General features: G+C 48.1%; 1 protein-coding gene across 2 annotated transcripts; it reads left to right on the top strand.

Annotated features, from left to right (window-relative positions):
* Positions 1-7,018: 7,018 nt before the first annotated feature.
* Positions 7,019-18,578, top strand: LOC122463995 (scavenger receptor cysteine-rich type 1 protein M130-like). 2 transcript variants are annotated; one of them, XM_043537680.1, is made up of 3 exons: positions 7,019-7,133; positions 13,628-13,942; positions 18,485-18,578. In XM_043537680.1, exons 1-3 carry the CDS (start codon positions 7,073-7,075, stop codon positions 18,529-18,531), a joined length of 423 nt encoding a protein of 140 aa, XP_043393615.1. In that variant the 5' UTR covers positions 7,019-7,072; the 3' UTR covers positions 18,532-18,578. The 2 variants fall into 2 exon arrangements, with proteins under 2 accessions (XP_043393615.1, XP_043393614.1); XM_043537679.1 differs by lacking the exon at positions 18,485-18,578 and having other exon boundaries at positions 13,628-14,136.
* The last annotated feature ends 239 nt before the right edge of the window (positions 18,579-18,817 follow it).

Here is an 18,817-nt window from a genome sequence, read left to right as displayed (position 1 = left end):
GTCTCCGGGGAGGCAAAAGTGGAGCAAATTCCCATTGATCATGTGGGATGATGGCTGGCTCACAATACATAGACTCAAAGATTAGAAGGCCAGCAAGAACCATTGTGATCATCTAGCCTGACCAAACTAACACAGGTCACAGAACTCCCCTGAATTAATTCCTGGTAGAATAGAGCATAACTTTCAGAAAAACATCCAATCTTGATTTAAAAATTGCTAATGATGGAGAATTCACCACAGCCCTCAGAAGATCGTTCCAGTGCTTAATTACCCTCACTGTTAAAAATTTGTGTCTTGTTTCTATCCTGAATTTACCTACCTTCAACTTCCAGCCATTGTTTCTTGTTATACTTTGTCTGCAAAATATAAAAGCCCATTATCAAAGTTTTATTCTTCATCTGCGTTCTTTTAGACTGTGATCAAGTCACACCCTAACCTTCTCTTTGATAATCCTTCTTAAATATTGGGCACCAGAACTAGACATTGTACTTGAGTAGCGGTTGCATCAGTGCCAAGTACAGAAGTAACATAACCTCCCTGCTCCTACTCAATAAACCCTACTTTATACAGCCAAGGATTTCATCAATTCTTTTGGCCACAGCATTGCTCTGGGAGCTCATGTTCAGTTGATTATCTACCATGAGCCCCAAGTCTTTCTCAGGGTCACTGCTTCCCAGGATAAGGCCCCCCAGCCTGTAAGCATGGCCTACATTCTTCATTCTTACATGTATAACTTCAAATTTGGTTGTATTTAAACACACATTATTTTCTTGAGTGCAGTTTTCCAAGAGACCCAGATCATTCTGTATCAGTGACCCATCCTTTTCATTATTTATCACTCTCCCAATCTTTTGTCATCTGCAAAGTTGGTCAGTGAAGACTTTATTTTTTCATGCAGATCATTGATAAATAGCATAGGGCCAAGAACTGATCCCTGTGGGACCCCACTAGAAACACACCCACTCGATGATAAATCCCTATTTACAGTTATATGTTGAGATCTGTGTTGACCCATAACCCCTGATCTGCTCTGAGGGTGCAAGATTACATTATGTGTCATGTACTGAGGCATATTAAAATGCTTCAAGATAGTAAAATATATGCTAGTAGAGCTGTAATGAAAGGCATGCAAGTCAGTAAATGAAAGAATCTGTATAACTACTAAGCTAGGCTTACCAATAAGCTGAGGCTTGTTAGTAGTTATAATAGCAAAGGAGTTAGCAGAGCAGCTTAATTTAAAGTTGTGAGATTTAGCAATAAAGTTCTCAATATGCAGCTTGGGATACACAAGGACAGCACAGAAGCTGGAAAGAATAGATTTCTAGGGGACCTGGGGCTACCGGCTTTAACACGGACAAACTACATTTATGTATTGAAAGAACTGGGAAAAGAATGATACAAAGAGCTTATGCAAGCGGAACCTAAATTATGGGCCCCAGAATGACACATATGGGCAGTGGGCTGAGATCTAAATCAAAAATGGTCCCAGATGTGTGGGGGATGTAAGGGGAAAGGGTGTAAAAAGATGTTTACAGTGACATATATTACCTCACTTACCTCCTCTCTCTTATAAAAAAATGGTCAGACCAACCACTAGTTGGAACATTGGTATGACAGGAAGGTGGAAACCAGATCCTCCCTGCCCCTTTCCGGTGCTCTCCACTTACCGTTCTCTTCATCTTTATCTCTAGTGGTCTCCATAACTCTGTGAGTATGTTAGGTTTCTGTATAATTATGCTTATATTTGGATTTATTTGGATTTTAAACAAAATCTTCCTGTTCCTATTTATTTGATTCACCCATCTCACTCGATAATAACCTTAGGTAGCTCCCTGAGTAAGGAACCTGTTACTAGTGACCTGTGCAATTTGCACCCTAAACTTATCAAAGGCTACACCTGTCAGGTAGTCAGTTTTTAATCCATGAATACAATGAAACAATTTATTTAAAAAAAATTGTAATCTCACCAAAAAGAAATATCAAGTTAGTTTCACAGGATCCATTTTCCATAAAACAACATGGAGGTGATGGAATGGTCCCATTATTGTGGGGAACTTTCCTGGTTTATACACTACCCCGGTGGACTTAGCTAGCGGAAGGATCTGAGTCCTCACTCCAATTCCCTTTACCCAGAGGCCTGCCTGACCTTCCACTCTCCTGGGCGGCAGAGTCCTCATAACCCCGACAAGGCTGGGCCCAGGATTCCTGGGAGACTCGACCCCCAGTCTTGTCATGGTCACTTAGGACAGGGGCTACGATGTCCCCACTTTGGGGTACTCTCTTCACACCAGACGCTTCCATGACCCACCGATTATTACACATAATTCAAAACAAATACAATTGATTAAATAAAATAATAAAAAAATAAGGAAAAAAGTGGGACAGATTAAAGGAAAACAAGTAACCCCGTCCCATGGGCACGGGGAACCACAAACAACTGTCTCTGGAATGTAAAGGAAGTTCACAGTCTGCTTCAAACCCGTTCCAGTGCCCTGGCTGTGCTGCGGGGACGCAGTGGGCTGGACTCTTTCTCTGGTGGTGGCCACACGCCCTCAGGCTCTAGGTGGCAGGACCCATCTTCTCAGTGTCACACCCCCCCCACGCCTCGATTAGGGTTTTCATCCCCCTCCCAGTCCAGCCTGCAAGACCTCTTGTCTGGTGGCATGCCTGAGCTGGGCCCTCACTCTCCAGGGTCCCCCCTCGCTCTCCCCAGCTGCTCACTGCACCTGGCTCTGGCCTGCTCCAGCCCCAGTTCCCCTCTGCCTCAGTGCTGCCGCTGCTCTGCCGCCAGCTCAGCTCTTTGGGCTGCTCCTCTGGCCCCTCTGGCTCTGGCTGCTGCAGCTCTGCTCCCAGCTCAGCTCTTCTCTCTGGTCCTGGCTGTTGTGGCTCTGCTTCCAGCTCAGCTCAGGCTGCCGCTGCTTTCTCCTTAGCTCGCCTGCTCTGGCTAAGGCATCTCCAGCTCACATGGGGGATGGGACCCAGGGCTCCTGACTCTTTCATTGGCCTGTGTGCCCTGTCAGTCAGGCTGACCGGGGGTGTTGGCTTCTCCCCATTGGCCCTGGGGTCTGTCCGTCTCAGGGTCCTGATTTCTTATCCACCCTTCCACTTTCTTTGGTAGTGGGAGAGGGCCAGTCAAAAACCCCACTAAGTTTCAGTAAGGGGCCAACAGTCCCCTTACACAATGTTAATTCTTTATTAATTGAGTCCCAGATCAGAAGTTCTGTTATTTTTGCCTGGGATCGATGTTGCTCTGACAGGTCTATAGTTACCTAAGTCATGTTGTTTATGCTTTTTAAATATTGGCACAACATTAGCTTTCTCCTAGTCTATTGGAACTTTTACAGTGTTCCAAAAGTTCTTGAAAAACAACATTAATGCTTCAAAGAACTTCTTGGCCACCTCTTTTAAAACTATTGGTTACAAGTTATCCAGATCTGCTGATTTTAAAATGTCTAACAGCAGTTGCTGTTTAACATTCTCCTGGATTTCTGCTTCTTCATCATCCTTGTTTGGTATGATTACATGACCTTTTCCCAAATACAGAATAAAAGTATATCGTGAACACGTCTGCTTTTTCTGAATTGCTACTGATAATTCTACCATTGCAATTTAATAATGCACTGAAAGCATTTTTATGATTCTTTTTGTTGCTAGTATACTTTACAAATTCCTTCTAATTGTCCTTGATTCTGTGGCCAAAGATTTCTCCTTCTAAGCCTTTGCTTCCCTTATGAATTTTCTACAATTCCTAAATGTTCTTATATACTCAAACCTAACCTTTCTGCCGCTTGTCATATATATATATATATATATATATATATATATATATATATATATATATATATATATATATATATATATATATAATTTTTATTGCTGCCGTCACTTCTGTTCTAAGCCAGGTTAGTTTATTTTTCAACTGATGCAGCTTGCTTCTTTCTTCTTTAAACCTCCTGGAAATAGACCAGGAAATTGGTTAATTATTAGTTATAGTTATTGCATTTATATTGTTGTAGCACACAAAGGCCCGTTCAGGTCACAGATACAAACTCCCAGTTCCTGAAAGCTTACTGTCTAAAAGTCTCACGAACAAATGCAGGATTGAAGATGGAAGATATAATATAGAAGCAAATTAACATGGTGATGATGGGTGCAATTTCCTATTTTGTTGTTTTTATTTTTAAGTATGGGGAGGGCAGAGTGAGGGGGAATGGTAGGATTGGGCCAGGGAAGAGGGTAAAAATAAGGAGAGGGAAAGAAAAGGCACAGCCACACCTTATCACCTGCCAAACTGCTCTTTGTGGAGTAATTTGTGAGAATCACAACAGAGCTGAGTCTGAAGGAGGATTAGGTAGAGGCTGCAAACATACAGAAAGAACAGTGTGGGAGACTGTGAAAAATGAAGGGAGGGGGGTTGGGACTTTTTATGGACACCCAGCCAGCCAGTTAGCTATAAAATCCTGGTTACTAGCTGTTTTCTACTTGCTTTACCTATAAAGGGTTAAAAAGTCTGACTGCACGCATAGGTAAAGGGAAGTGAGTGGGCACCTGGCAAAAAGAGCCAATGGGAAGGCTAGAACTTTTTAAAATTTAAACAAAACTCCCCTTTTGTCTGTCTGTTGTTGTTCTCCGGAGAGAGGAGACACAGAGCAGCAATGCTGTAAGAAGTTTTAAAAACCAGGTATGAAAAATCATCAAATCATTCCTCGAACCTACTTATCTGGAACCCCAGATATGTAAGTACATCAGGAAATGTCTAGGAAGATGTGATTAGGTTTATTTCTTTTATTTCTGTAAGGCTTGTTGACTCCTCTGTGCTAACCCCAGGTGCTTTTGTTTTCCTGTAACCTTTAAGCTGGACCTAAAGAAAACCGTTCTTGATGCTTAATTTTTATATTTGCTCTTTTTAAATTTAGCAATAGCCTACGTTCCAGATGCATTTTCTTTCTTTTTGTTTTTAATAAAATTTACCTTTTTTAAGAATAGGATTGGGATTTTTGTGTTCTACGAGGTTTGTGCATATGTTGTTTAATTAGCTGGTGGCAACAGCTGATTTCATTTGTTTTCTTTCTCAAGTCTTCCCCCGAGGTTGTGTGTGAAAGGGCTTGAGGATACCCGACAGGAAGGAACTGCCAAGTGCTCCTTCCTGGGTTCTCAAAAGAGGGGGGAAGGGTTGCACTCAGGTGCTGGCAGCATCTACCCATCCACGGTCAAAGAAAAGCTGTAACTCTGGGAGTTTAATACCAACCTGGAGTGGCCAGTATTAATTTTTTTAGAATGCTTGCGGGCCCCCATCTTCTGCACTCAAAGTGCCAGAGTGGGGAATCAGCCTTAACAGAGACAAAGCAAAGGTAAAGAATTAAAGACATTTCCTTTAATCCAAGTATTTGTAAGAGTTCTCCTTAAAGAAGAGCCTGAGGTAGGTGTGGTGCTAGCCAGTCATCATTCTTTCCTTACTGCCCCTTGCCTTGTGTCTGTTCCTTTATTGTCTCACTCACATGAATCAAGTAAACTTGTTTCCAAGGAGCCCTCCTACTACTGACAGCACTGATGGGCATGGTGTATGCAGGACATCCTTAGGGTTGCCAACCCTCCCGGTTTTGCTGGGAGTCTCCTGGAATCGGTGTCTATCTCCCAGAAGCTACTGCAGCCAATCCGGGAGATTTTAGGCACTAAAAGTCCAGCGGTTCAGCGCGGGGCTAAAGCATGTTCCCTGCCTACCCTGGCCATGCGCCACTCCCGGAAGCAGGCACCATGTCCCTGCGGCCACTTGGGGGGGGGGGGGGAGAGAGAGGTCTCCGAGTGCTGCCCTCGCCCCAAACACTGACACCGCAACTCCCATTGGTCAGGAACTATGGCCAATGGGAGCTGCGGGGGTGGTGCCTGTGGGCATGGGCATCCCAGAGTGTCTCTGGTCCCCCCTAGAAGCCCCTACCAGAGGGATGTGCTGGACGCTTTCAGGAGCCACCCGAGGTAAGTGCTGCCCAGCCAGAGGCTGCACCCCTCACCACCTCCTGCACCCCAACGGCCTGTCCCAGCCCAGAGCCTACACCCCACACCCAAACTCCCTTTCAGAGCCTGCACCGCGCACCCCCTCCTGCACCCAACCCCCCTGCCCCAGCCCAGAGCCCACACCCCGCATCCAAACTCCCTCCCAGAGCCTGCACCCCTCCCACACCACAACCTCCTGCCCCAGCTCGGTGAAAGTGAGTGAGGATGGGGGAAAGCGAGCAACGGAGGGAAGGAGGATTGAGTGAGTGGGGGCGTGGCCTCAGATGAGGGGTGGGGCAGGGCAGGGCTTCAGGGAAGGGGTGGGGTAGGGGTCAGACAAGGATGTTTGGGTTTATGTGATTAGACACTTGGCAACCCTAGATATCCTACTACTACAAGAGAGGATCATGGCCTACTCAGGAAGCCCTAAGCTGTGCTTCTGTCACTAGTGATCATAGTCAATGCAGGAGCACTAAGAATTATGAATATTACAGATGGCACTGAGGTAATTTCTCTTCTATAATAGCTGATCTGAGTGGCACAATCTAGTTCTAGTGACTTGTTCTTGTCTACAATTGGGCATGCCCTACACTGGGAATCTGGTCTTATAATGATCACCTTTGTCACAGGGAATTTTTTCCCTAGTTTAAAAAATTACCAGCCTCTAATGTCTCCCAATTCATGTTTAATATGACATAGAATCTATTGGGGCGAGAAACAGCATGGATACAGTTTGTACAGAACTTTTCTCTCCCGCACCAGAGATGGGGGTTAGCCGATGATCTGAGGCTGTGGTAAACCTGACGTCAGGAGGGGGCTCATCACTCATATATGGTGATGTTTGTTGCTTTTGAGTTTTATTGGATGTTTTAGCTGCATACATTCACAGATAAAACCACTGATAATAACTAAAAAGGCAGATGGGTTTGCTATTGGTTCCTTCGTGCAGTTGATGCCAGTCTCTGAATCTATATATTTCCCTTCCACTGCTTTGTTGTCACTTGTCAGACACAGAGGAGCCCTGGCAGGTGTTTAGGGGCAGCCAGTGCAGTGAGTGAGGGGACAGCAGGTCAGGCTGGCAATGAAGGGTCATCTCTCCACTCTGGTGCTGTGGCTTCTTCTCACAATTCAGGACACAGCAGGTAAGTCTCCTCTGTGTTTCACCAGGGGAGCTGGGTTAACTGGAACTAGGGTGGTAACTTTTACAGTCAGTTTTTTACCATCTGCATTTGGCTCAGAGGCTGTGACTTTTCCTTTTGGGATTGGACCTTGCCACTGTTACCGAGGCTTTTACTACTTTGAGATTGGACTAATGCAATGACCTCTGTGTGGGGCTGCACCTTAAATCCATTCAGAGAATGAAGCTGGTGCAAATAGCTGCAACTCACTGAGCAGGGCATCTCACTGGGAGCATGTTACAGCCGTGCTGCAGGATCTGCACTGATTGCCCATTTCTGGGTGGAGGTTAAGGTGTTACGGTGTTGGTTATAGTTTGGGTTGGGCCTCCCTGAGGGATCACCTCTCTCCCAGTGCCATACGGCCACAGCTGTGGTCAGCAGGATGCCCAAGCTGGTTCCCACTTTTATACAAGAGAGGGGTGGCTGGCAGGGTGCTCTCTGTGAGGGCTCCAGGACTCTGAAATGTGCTCATCCCTTTGAGCAGAAATAGCCTGAATTTGGTGGCCTTCTGGGCACACTGCAAAACAACTTTTTGATGGGGAATTTGGGGAGGTCTCAGGCCGTGCGTCACATAATGAGAAATGGGTGGGAAGGAGTTTCTGTAGATGTCTGGTGGGCTGAGTTCCTGTTGAAATGGTCACTTAATGTTGCTGGGATTTAAGTGGGTTATCAATGGTGTTTAGCTGCCTAAGGCCTTGGCTAGGCCTCAGTTTAGTATTTTAAATCCCAATAAATAAATGTCTGGTTGGTCCAACTTCAACAGTTGCAAGGGTCAAGTCCTGGCTCCTCACTCCCCCATTCACTCACTGAAGCCAGTAGAAGTTTTGCAAGTGTGAGGTGAGCAGGATTTGACCAAAATATGCCCAGAGCTGATTCCTCACACTGAGGGGATGTGGGTTAGGGTGCAGTGTACAATGCCCTGTGCTCATTAGGGTACTGGAAGCTCTGCCAGGAGGAAGATTTATCCTTCGGGACCCCTGCCTCCTTCCCCCAGGGTTTCTGCTGGAGCAGAGAAGCTTCGAATGCTAATTCGAGCCAAGAGAAGCCCGTCCAGCACAAGCTGCGTGGCAGAGGTGCTGTATCAGGGCCTCTCACAGCCACACTGGTTTCATTCCCTCAAGGCCGCCCCTGCCTGGTGTAAGAGCTGCTCTCATTCCTCCAACACAGAGGAGGCTGCAGGCTCTTTCCCATGCTGTGTCCTAGCTCCAGGCAGATTTAACGCCACTGTTGGGGGAAAAGGGGGGGCTGATCATGTGTTACAGCAGCAAGTGCCGGTGCAACGCAGAGATTGAATCTGGCCCAAAGGCTCCAAAACAGATTAAAAATCATGATAAAATTGAATGTGGGACCGAGATACTATTTAAATAATACAGTGATTGGAACCTGCTGGGATGGTGTCAGCAGCATGATAATGATTCATGTGTCTGGCAGGGCAGTGAACTGCTCAGCAGTAGCTGGTTCATGGGAACCCGATGTGCTGCTGCGCCAGCCTGAGAAACTGACCTGACCTTGATAATCAAAAATATCTGTCTAAATTATTGTGTTAGAGAAAAACCTGCCCTAATGTATATGTAACCCTCCCTTTCTTCTCTGGGTTACTCGGGAGCAGGCAACACTCTCCTGGGTGCCTGATGTTGTTGACATTAAAGGAGATCCTGAGTATCCCAGTGGTGATGTTGGATAAGTGGGAATCCTCTATCCACCCCTCTGCTGCAGTCCCTTTACTCCTAAAGGAAGTTAAAATTGGCAGTGCCTCCACCTGGCTGGCCCCTGTGCACACTCAATGGCGTGCCTTGGGAACCTCCAGGAATAAAGCCCTTTAAATAGTAAGAATAATAATAACAATAATTAATAACCACCTGTGGCATGAGTCTAACTCAAATACCAGTTATAAATAATATACATCCAATATACTTAAATTAGAGCTAACACTCATTTACTTAACAATTTAAGAAACAGGGTGTAACAGACTAAGATTAAATGTCACTACTAATTTAAATCCACAGGGGCAGTTGAATAACCTCAATAAACAAATATAATATACAGTAACAAATGGACCATATTGTCAAGGTTCCTTCCCCACTCTGAACTCTAGGGTACAGATGTGGGGACCTGCATGAAAACCTCCTAAACTTACTTTTACCAGCTTAGGTTAAAACTTCCCCAAGGTACAAATTAATTTTACCCTTTGCCCTTGGATTTCCACTGCCACCACCAAACTTTATCTGGGTTCCTGAAAAAACATAGTTTGGAAACGTCTTTCCCCCCAAAATCCTCCCACCCCTTGCACCCCACTTTCTGGGGAAGGTTTGGTAGAAATCCTCACCAAGTTGCATAGGTGACCACAGACCCAAACCCTTGGATCTTAGAACAATGAAAAAGCATTCAGTTTCCTTACAAGAAGACTTTTAATAGAAGTAAAAAGAAAAGAACCACCTCTGTAAAATCAGGATGGTGAATACCTTACAGGGTAATTAGATTCAAAACACAGAGAATCCCTCTAGGCAAAACCTTAAGTTACAAAAAAGACACACAGACAGGAATATTCATTCTATTCAGCACAGCTATTTTCTCAGCCATTTAAAGAAATCATAATCAAACACATACCTAGCTAGATTACTTACTAAGTTCTGACAGGTTTCAGAGTAGCAGCCGTGTTAGTCTGTATTCGCAAAAAGAAAAGAAGTATTTGTGGCACCTTAGAGACTAACCAATTTAGTTGAGCATACGCTTTCGTGACCTACAGCTCACTTCATCAACTCCATTCCTGTTCTGTCTCCGGCAAAAGCATCACACAGACAAACCCAGACCCTTTGTTTTTCCCCCTCCTCCCAGCTTTTGAAAGTATCTTGTCTCCTCATTGGTCATTTTGGTCAGGTGCCAGCGAGGTTACCTTTAGCTTCTTAACCCTTTACAGGTGAGAGGATTTTTCCTCTGGCCAGGAGGGATTTTAAAGGGGTTTACCCTTCCCTTTATATTTATGACACATATGTAACTGGCATTTACACTGCCACCATTTACCCCACCCTGGAGTGTACACGCCTCTGGATTTCAGAGTCCTAGACGCGTGCGTGGGCACACTTGAAGATCTGCAGCTGGAGACAGCACTCTGTTGGTTCTGTTTATCAGTCCAGACAAGGCAAAAAAACTGCACAACCCTTCTGTGATTGGAGCTGGCTCCACCGAATGTCAGCAGCTCTGGGTCCTGGGTTGATGGGAACATCACTCTGCCTCTCCTCAGACTCAGACTCCATCTCTCTGCGGTGCCTCTTCCCTTGCAAGTACTTTCCCAAACAAGAGTCGGGGTTACTTACAGTTCCCTCAGTAAGCCCTTGGCACAGCAAGGGTCTCTGCTCTGACTCCAGTGAAGCCACCAACAGCCTCTGGGGCTCCCTGCTCGATCAAAGCCCCTGCAGGCTCTCAGCAGCAGCTCCTGGCTTCCTAGCAGCAGCTCCTGGTATGGACCGAGCTCCACAGCAGCAACCTCACTCCCTTTCCCAACATGGGGTCCACCGCCTGCTCTCCCTGCAGGAGGAAGTCTTCCCCCCCTTACCCCAAGGCATCATGGGAGTTGAGTCTCTAAGGCTAGATTGCAGCACACAGGCTTTTCCCCTGGAACACTCCCAATAAAGTTCAGAGGCCCCTTTCGTAAGGGGTGCCTACATATATTTCACAGACAGCTCAGTAATTCTAGTGCGTAGGGGGCTGATACCCAGCAAATGCTGAGCAAACCAATCGTCAAGCAGGTTACTTGGAGTTTATATTTCAAATGCCCTGGAAGTTCATATATAATGTGCTGGGGTGAGAGCCTATAACACAGCTGTATATGACCGAAAAGCAGAGAATTCTGTGGTGATTCCTGGTGATCAGACTAACATTGCAGGGGATGGACAATTGTTACCATGTGAGGGATAAATTACAACTCAATTGTTTGTAGGATAGTGTCATATAGTGATGCCAAGCACATGTTCAGTTGAATGTTACACCTCTACACCGATATAACGTGACCCACTATAACACGAATTCGGATATAACGTGGTAAACAGCGCTATGGGGGGCGGGGCTGTGCGCTCCGGCGGATCAGCGTGTCAGCATGGCTGGCTCCGACACGCTGCTCTGAGCAGCTTGTTGAGGGTGCCAGGCCAGGGCTGAGGGGTTGGATAAGGGGCAGAGGGTCTCGGGGGGCAGTCAGGGGACAGGGAGCAGGGGGGTTGGATGGTTCGGAGGTTCTGGGGGTGGGGAGGTCAGGGGATGGGGAACGGGGGTGTTGGATAGGGCGTGGGAGTCCCAGGGGTCCTGTCAGGGGGCGGGGGTGTGGATGGAGGTGGGGTAGTCACGGGACAGGGAGCAGGGGGGTTGGGTAGGGGGTGGGGTCCTGGGGTTGATTAGGGATGGGGGGGGTTTCTGGAGGGGGTAGTCAGGGGACAAGGAGCAGCAGGGTTGGATGGGTCTGGGATTCTGAGGGGTCAGTCGGGGGCAGGAAGTAAGTGGGGGTGGGATGTTTGGGAAGACACAGCCTTCCCTACCCGGCCCTCCATACAACCGTGATAGTGCTAACAAAAATGAGTTGCTGACTATTAATAACGGAAATGCTCAAGGCCAAAGCAAGTTCGAAATAACGGGGTTTCACCTGCAACGCGGTAAGATTTTTTGGCTCCCAAGGACCGCGTTATATCAGGGTAGAGGTGTATTTTGTGGGATTTATGAGCAAATATGCATCAGGCCCTGAATATTTTTATTTTCTATGGGAAATTTGACTTTACTTCACATGATGCAGACAGAGTGGCGCAGGGGAGTAACCATGAAGGGGAGATCGTAACGTAGCTACTTTTCCCTTTCTCTCAATGCCCCCGTGCCCCTCCATGAGCCCTGAGTAGAGGCCAGGCCACTCTTTGCCAGAAGATGGTATTTCACAATTATTGATCTGTTTAAATTGTGCAGACAAACACATTTGTAAAATTATGTGGCGTCCAGGCAAAGAAATGAAAAAATATCAGAGATAGATCAAAGCTCATGATACTATTAAAACTATCCACTCATGTTATTCAATCTGTCTTTAACGTTTTAACTCCCATCTACTCCTCTGCCAGAGTGGGGATGCCAAACTGCAGGCTGAAAAGTCACCTTTTAATGCACCCAAACTGCACTTATCCTCCCCTCACCCCTGAGACGGGGAACTGCCGTCCATTGCCCAGCACTGCCTTCGCTCTGCCTCCTGGTTCATTTCTTCTGACAGAAGAAGGGCTGACTGGGATATAGTTTGGGACCCACTGAGCTAATTCATGCAGCATGGTTCACACTCGTACTCAGAACTTTTGTTACTGTTCAGGGGTGAGTTACAGATATTGGAGACCTTCACACTGACATCAGCCATTCACATCAGCTATAATGTCACCGTAACTCGACCAGATTGATTGAGCCTTTTGCAAACAACAACATTTCCCTGGCTCACCCCACCCCACCCTGCAACTTCTCTACCTGAGACTGTGAAGCACACCCCACAATCTAGAGGCCCCTCCCCTCCCCACCCTCCCTCCTGCTCCCCATATTGCAGACCCCATTCCCCTACCCACTACTCCCTCATGCACCTCTGCTCCAGATCCCCACCTCCCTGCCCCTCCACATGCCTCGCCTCCCTCCTTCCTGCCTCCTTCTCCAGATCCCTCTGCTCCCTTCCCAGCTCTACCTCCTCCCCCCAATCTATACCCCCTGCCCTTTCTCCTGACACCCACAGTAGACCCCTCCTCTCCCTTCCTGCTGACCCACCTTTCTAGAGCCCCCTTCCCTCTCCTCACCATCCCTTCCTCATGCCCTACTCCAGACGCCCACCCTACTCTTCCCACTCCTCACTCCTGCACACACACCACCTGCACCTCATTTCCTCGCAACCCCTGAATCTTCCTCCTGCCCCCCTGCTCCCCTCACTCTCCCCCTCCTCCTTGCACAGGGTCTCTGCGGCCCCTCACGGTCCCTGGGATCTGTCCAGCCCCCTGAGCCATACAGGAGCATCTATGTTGCTGTGGGCTTCAGTCTCATTGAAAACAGTGGAAGGTGGCAGCCAACTTGACTCAGGGTGGCCTCACTCCCACATGCTGATGGACTGTAGGGAAATGGTGGCAACTCGCTGGCTTCAGCCCCAGTGACAGTGACAGGAGATGGCGCCATTTGGAATAAGGGAAACTCCGTGAGTTGGCGCCTTTCATTGTGTTCTCATGAGACAGGTAGAAACACCCCAAATCGTCAGAGTGGGGATAAAATGGTGAGAGCTGCAGCACTGACAGCCCCGAATGTGAGGCCCTGAGACGTGAGAAGGTGGCACCACGAGGCAGTTCTGGGCATGTCCCATTCTCATGGCTCTGGGCACAGATCTCCTGCTGCCAGGCGTGGACTCTGCTGTGATAATGCAGTGGAGGGGGCTCCCTGCTTGCTCTGACCCTGCTCTGTGTCTCTCTTTGAAGGTGCTGATGAGCTGAGGCTGGCGGATGGAGGCAGCCCCTGTGCCGGGAGAGTGGAGGTTAAACACCAGGATCAGTGGGGGACGGTGTGTGATTTTGACTGGGACATGGAAGATGCTGAGGTGGTTTGTAAGCAGCTGGGATGTGGAGCTGCTGTCAGTGCCCCTGGCTGGGCTCATTTTGGAGAAGGATCTGGACCGACTTGGCTGTATGAAGTTGATTGTGGTGGTGACAAGTCAGCTCTTTGGGACTGCAGTCATAGAGGATGGGGTGTAACCACCTGCCCTCATTCTGTTGATACTGGAGTGGTCTGCTCAGGTAAGAACTCAGCCAACCTGCTCCTGTGGGAAACTCACCATGAGGGAGAAGGGACTGAACCCAGGTGTGACATTCCTGGTGACTCAGAGCTGGATTGTGTCCTGCACTGGGGTCAGCATTTAGCTGACCAGTCTCTCCTTGAGCTCCCCTGGTGAGAGTGGGGACGAGCAGGCTGCAACATCCTCTAGGTGGCCAACAGGGGGCAGGTGGGGCAGCCATTGTGGGTTTAGTGTGAGATTGGGTGGCCCCATTAGCAGGTCTGTGTGGGTACATGCCTGCATGCAGCAGCCCAGTGTCTTCCCAGGCCAGCATCAGCAGTTGTGACCCTGCCTGTGGCTGTGGGAGCTGGGATAGGAGCCAGAGGGGTGAGTCTGTGGAGATTTCCCCAGAGTTCCCTGAGGCAGCAGGGAAAGAGCCCTGAGCCTGCCCGTGGCAAGGGAGAGGGGCCAAAACAGCTGGGGGTAGGTGCAGGGGGCAAAAACTGGCTACACTGCACCACACAGCTCCCTCCTTCCCCGAATCCCCCCGCAGGGTCAGGCAGGAAACTCCCACATGGTGCATAGCTCTTTACTCCACAGCCTGCCTGACTGCCTTGCCATGCAGGGTGGGCTAGATTTACCCCTCAGCGCAATGTCATGAAGACTGCACCTGGATCCCTCTGCACTCTGCAGGTACTAAATAAACATGTATACATAATCTGGCTTCATCAAAGCTAGTGCAAGAAATATGCCTGCGTTTGCACAGAGTGACTAATGCAATGAGAGAAACAGCCCCTGATGCAGGTAAGACTTAGTGTAGGAACATGGATCGCTACAGCTGGCTGAACAGCGATAACGCCTCTTTGTTCTGATTAGCTCAGTTTGCACCTCTCTGCTAGTCCCTGATCAACACCATTAGTGAGTTCACACCTGAGTGCTGGGGTTAGTGGTTTATGTCTCCCCCTCCCATCTGGCCATTCACTAACTATCCTCATTGACAGGATGTCCAGAAATGGTGGGGAGTGTTCACCCCTTCTCTGTGCCCTCTTAGTCCCGGCTGTGTTAGCGCAAAGGGGCCACATTCACCAGAAGCCCCCACCCCTTCCCTCAGAAATATGCCTGGCACAGTGGGAGCCTCCTCCACAGGCCCTAAAGTGGAGTTACCCCCAGCACATGGAGGTGCACTGGCTCCCCTTCCAGTCCTTTGTCAGGTTCAGCACTGCTGCAAAGATCTACTGGGGCCAGTATCGGGTTTACCATGGCACCAGGCCCACGCTCCAAAGGGGCCCCGGCCCGGCCTGCTCTTCTCCTCCCACCGCTCCGGCTCCTGAGGCTCCTGCTGCAGGGCAGGTTCTGCCGGCAGCCAAATTCCCTCCTCCCCCACCTCTTCCCCTGAGCGTGCCATGTTTCCACCCCTCCTCTCCCCTGCCCCATCCCAGCACTTTCCCCACCGCCGAACAGCTGTTTGTCGGCATGAGAGAGGGGGAGGAGCGGGGCTGCAATGCACTTGCTGCTCAGGGGAGGAGGCGGAGAAGAGTTGGGGTCAGGGCCTTGGGGAAGAGGGTAGAATCGGGGCATACCCCCTCTAGCCCCCTGTTGTAAGCCGCTCACAACCCACAACCCCCACAACCCCAGCCCAGACCCCCAGACCCCTGCCCTCTGCCCTGACTCCTGCACCCCCCACATCCCAACCCCCACCCTGAGCACCAAATGGGAGCTCCTGCGCCCCCCCCCCCCCACATTCCCACCTGCACCCCTGGCACCAAACAAGAGCTGCCCCAGTTAAGTGCTCCACATCCCCAACCTCCTGCCCCAACTGTGAGCCCCCTCCCTCACCCTAGCTCCTGGCCATACCCTGCACCCCAACCCCCAGCCCACTTCTGCACCCTAACTGCCTCCCGGACCCTGCACCCCCAGCCCATGGGAGCCATGATCGGCTGAATCTGCGAACGCGGCAGGTAAACAAACCGGTCCGGCGCGCCAGGGGCTTTGCCTGAACAAGAGGTGGACCGGCTTTGAGAACCACTGGTCTAGAAGATACCATCAGAGATGCTTAGTTTTGCAGTTCTCAAACTGTGGATTTGTGTCTCCAGAGATAACATGTTTGTTAACAGCAAAAATGTTTTAAAATAAATAAATAATATATAGAGGTGAGAAATAACAGACCTCAACTCTATTGTCCCTCTGCAAATTTATGTACACAGAGTCAATCCCTTACCTCTCTCTAAAAGTGAAAAGTTTCAAAAAGTTCAATGAATAGAAGATTGTTGGGGGTGGAATAGATCTGGACCAGGAGAAGAAGTGTGGGGATAAATGTGAGAAGCGAGGGACATATGCTTTTTTGTTAAAATATTATATGTTTGCTGTTTGAAGAAAAAAATCCAGAATACTTAATGTTGTTGTTTTGGTTAAATAAAACAATTTAAATGTCTGTCTGGTGACGTTCTCCTCCTAATACAGCCTGGCAAGAAAATCCTCCAAATATTAATGATTAACCTATTGAATTGCAGATAGCTCACCTCCCAATGACTTCATAAATATCTGCTTCAATTACCTTTGGTAAATGAAATAACCAAACACTCATTCATTTTCTGATATAGATGTAAAACTAATCTGAAAAGTTTTCAAAATAAATCACAGTTTAAAAATGTATACTGTGTACCTTCTAAAAATGAAACCAACATCTATCTTTGAGTTGTGAAGAATATATCTTAAGGTTATAACAACCAACAAGAATGCACTTTTATGTAGAAAACCATAAAATCGAGTTTTAAAATGAGTTTTCCTGACTAGTGATTTAAATCATGATTTAAATCAAATCCACCCTGCCCGCTGTGCTCTTGCCTCTGACCCCTTCATTCCCCAGGGGGGCCCACAAATATGTTTGGCGCCGGCTGCATAAAAAGTTAATCCGGCCCTGATTGGGGCCAAGGTTCCCTCTCTGGGCTTGATTCTGAGAGCCCCATGTAAGGGGAGCCCTGTAGTTGCCATGTCTTGGCTGATTCTGTTGTAACTGACTGAGCTGCACTGTTTTTAGTTTCCAAACTTTTTGTCCCTGAAATACACAAGTGCAGAGAGGAGCTCCTTTGCATAATGGGAGGAGCCAAAAGCAGTAACTTTCCAGCCTCACCCCCATTCCCTGCTGGGCCTGTTCTTGTCTCTGCTGCAGCAACTCTGGGATTTTAAACCCTGAACTTCTGGGCCTGTCGCTGCTGCTTGGGAGATTTGGGGAGTACCCAGAGGGTGCAAAGGAACTTGACTGGCTGTCTGGGAATTAGGCACAAACAGTTCCCAAGGCAAATGCTGAATTAACGCAAAGTGGAAACCTACCTGTCTGAGAAACCCTCACTAATAGAATATAGAATATCAGGGTTGGAAGGGACCTCAAGAGGTCATCTAGTCCAATCCGCTGCTCAAAGCAGGGCCAACCCCAACTAAATCATCCCAGCCAGGGCTTTGTCAAGCCTAACCTTAAAAATATCTAAGGAAGGAGATTCCACCACCTCCCTAGGTAACGCATTCCAGTGTTTCACCACCCTCCCAGTGAAAAAGTTTTTCCTAATATCCAACCTAAACCTCCCCCAGTGCAACTTGAGACCATTACTCCTTGTTCTGTCATCAGCTACCACTGAGAACAGTCTAGAGCCATCCTCTTTGGAACCCCTTTCAGGTAGTTGAAAGCAGCTATCAAATCCCCCTCATTCTTCTCTTCCGCAGACTAAACAAGCCCAGTTCCCTCAGTCTCTCCTCATAAGTCATGTGTTCCAGTCCCCTAATCATTTTTGTTGCCCTCCACTGGACTCTTTCCAATTTTTCCACATCCTTCTCCATTCATCCCACTCCAGTGCACCTCCTTTCAGGGATGTAACTCATCGTGGTGCGAAAGCAACCAATGAGCCACATAAATTGAGTGTCCCCTCACATTAAGTATTGAAAATTATTTACCTCAGAAATAAAGAATCGTTGCCCTGAGGTTACAGAGACATTTACGCTAAAGGAAAAGATTCCTCAGCACTTTAAGTTTCATGTGTGAATGATCAGTGTGTGTCCTTCATTTTGGGTCTTTATCACACATTGGCACCACATCTGGGCCTTGGCAGGTGTCACAGATCTACAGGATCTGTGCTATGCCCCATATTTTAAACAATCCTGGGGAAGAACCCCTTCAGTTTGCCAGACCCCGCAAGGGTCCCACTCTTCCTTAAAGGTAGTTCACAAAGCCTCAACGCCTCCGAGACAGAGCCTCTGGGTTCCAGCACTCCTATTTCACCCCATATGCTCTGCCCAGTGGGTCCAACTGAGATAGACCCCTGCTTAGAGACTTTTACGTGCATCACCGACCAATGTACCTCAACAAGTATCTGCAATGACACCTGGCAGCCTTTTCAAACCACAGCAGGATTTATTGGTCAACTGGAACACACTGTTGGGAAGTTCTTAGGTTAGCACAGACAAGAAGAAAAATTAAGATGTGGTCCATACTGGCCAAGTCAGGGCTCCCATGAGCCATGCTGCTGTGGACCCATCTTGGTTTCCACTTTTTCTCTGTCTCTTTGTCTTTCAGTCCCAGCTGAGCTCCCGTGTCTCTCCAAAGGCCAGCTCTTGTCCTAGACTCCTGTCACTGCTTGGTCCATTGTCCTCCTCCTGCTGTCCCCTGCTGAGTTCACATGTTCTGCCTGCAGAAGTGTCTCATTGTTAGTAGTCAGTTGTTCAATCCCTGAAGTTCCCATTGTCTTTCAGGATCCTCCATTGATATTGGTGGTCTCCAGCCAGTCCTGTAATGACTCATTCATCCCACCCTAGACAGTTAAGTGACACATGTCTTCAGCTCTGCCCCGATAGAGCTTTGTAACCTTATTGTACTGACCGGGTAGCAATCCTTAGCTGGAGTTGAGCA

This window comes from Chelonia mydas, unplaced genomic scaffold (genome assembly GCF_015237465.2).
Source record: "Chelonia mydas isolate rCheMyd1 unplaced genomic scaffold, rCheMyd1.pri.v2 scaffold_90_arrow_ctg1, whole genome shotgun sequence".
NCBI classification, from domain to species: Eukaryota; Metazoa; Chordata; order Testudines; family Cheloniidae; genus Chelonia; species Chelonia mydas.
This window is presented reverse-complemented; position numbering and strand designations above follow the sequence as displayed.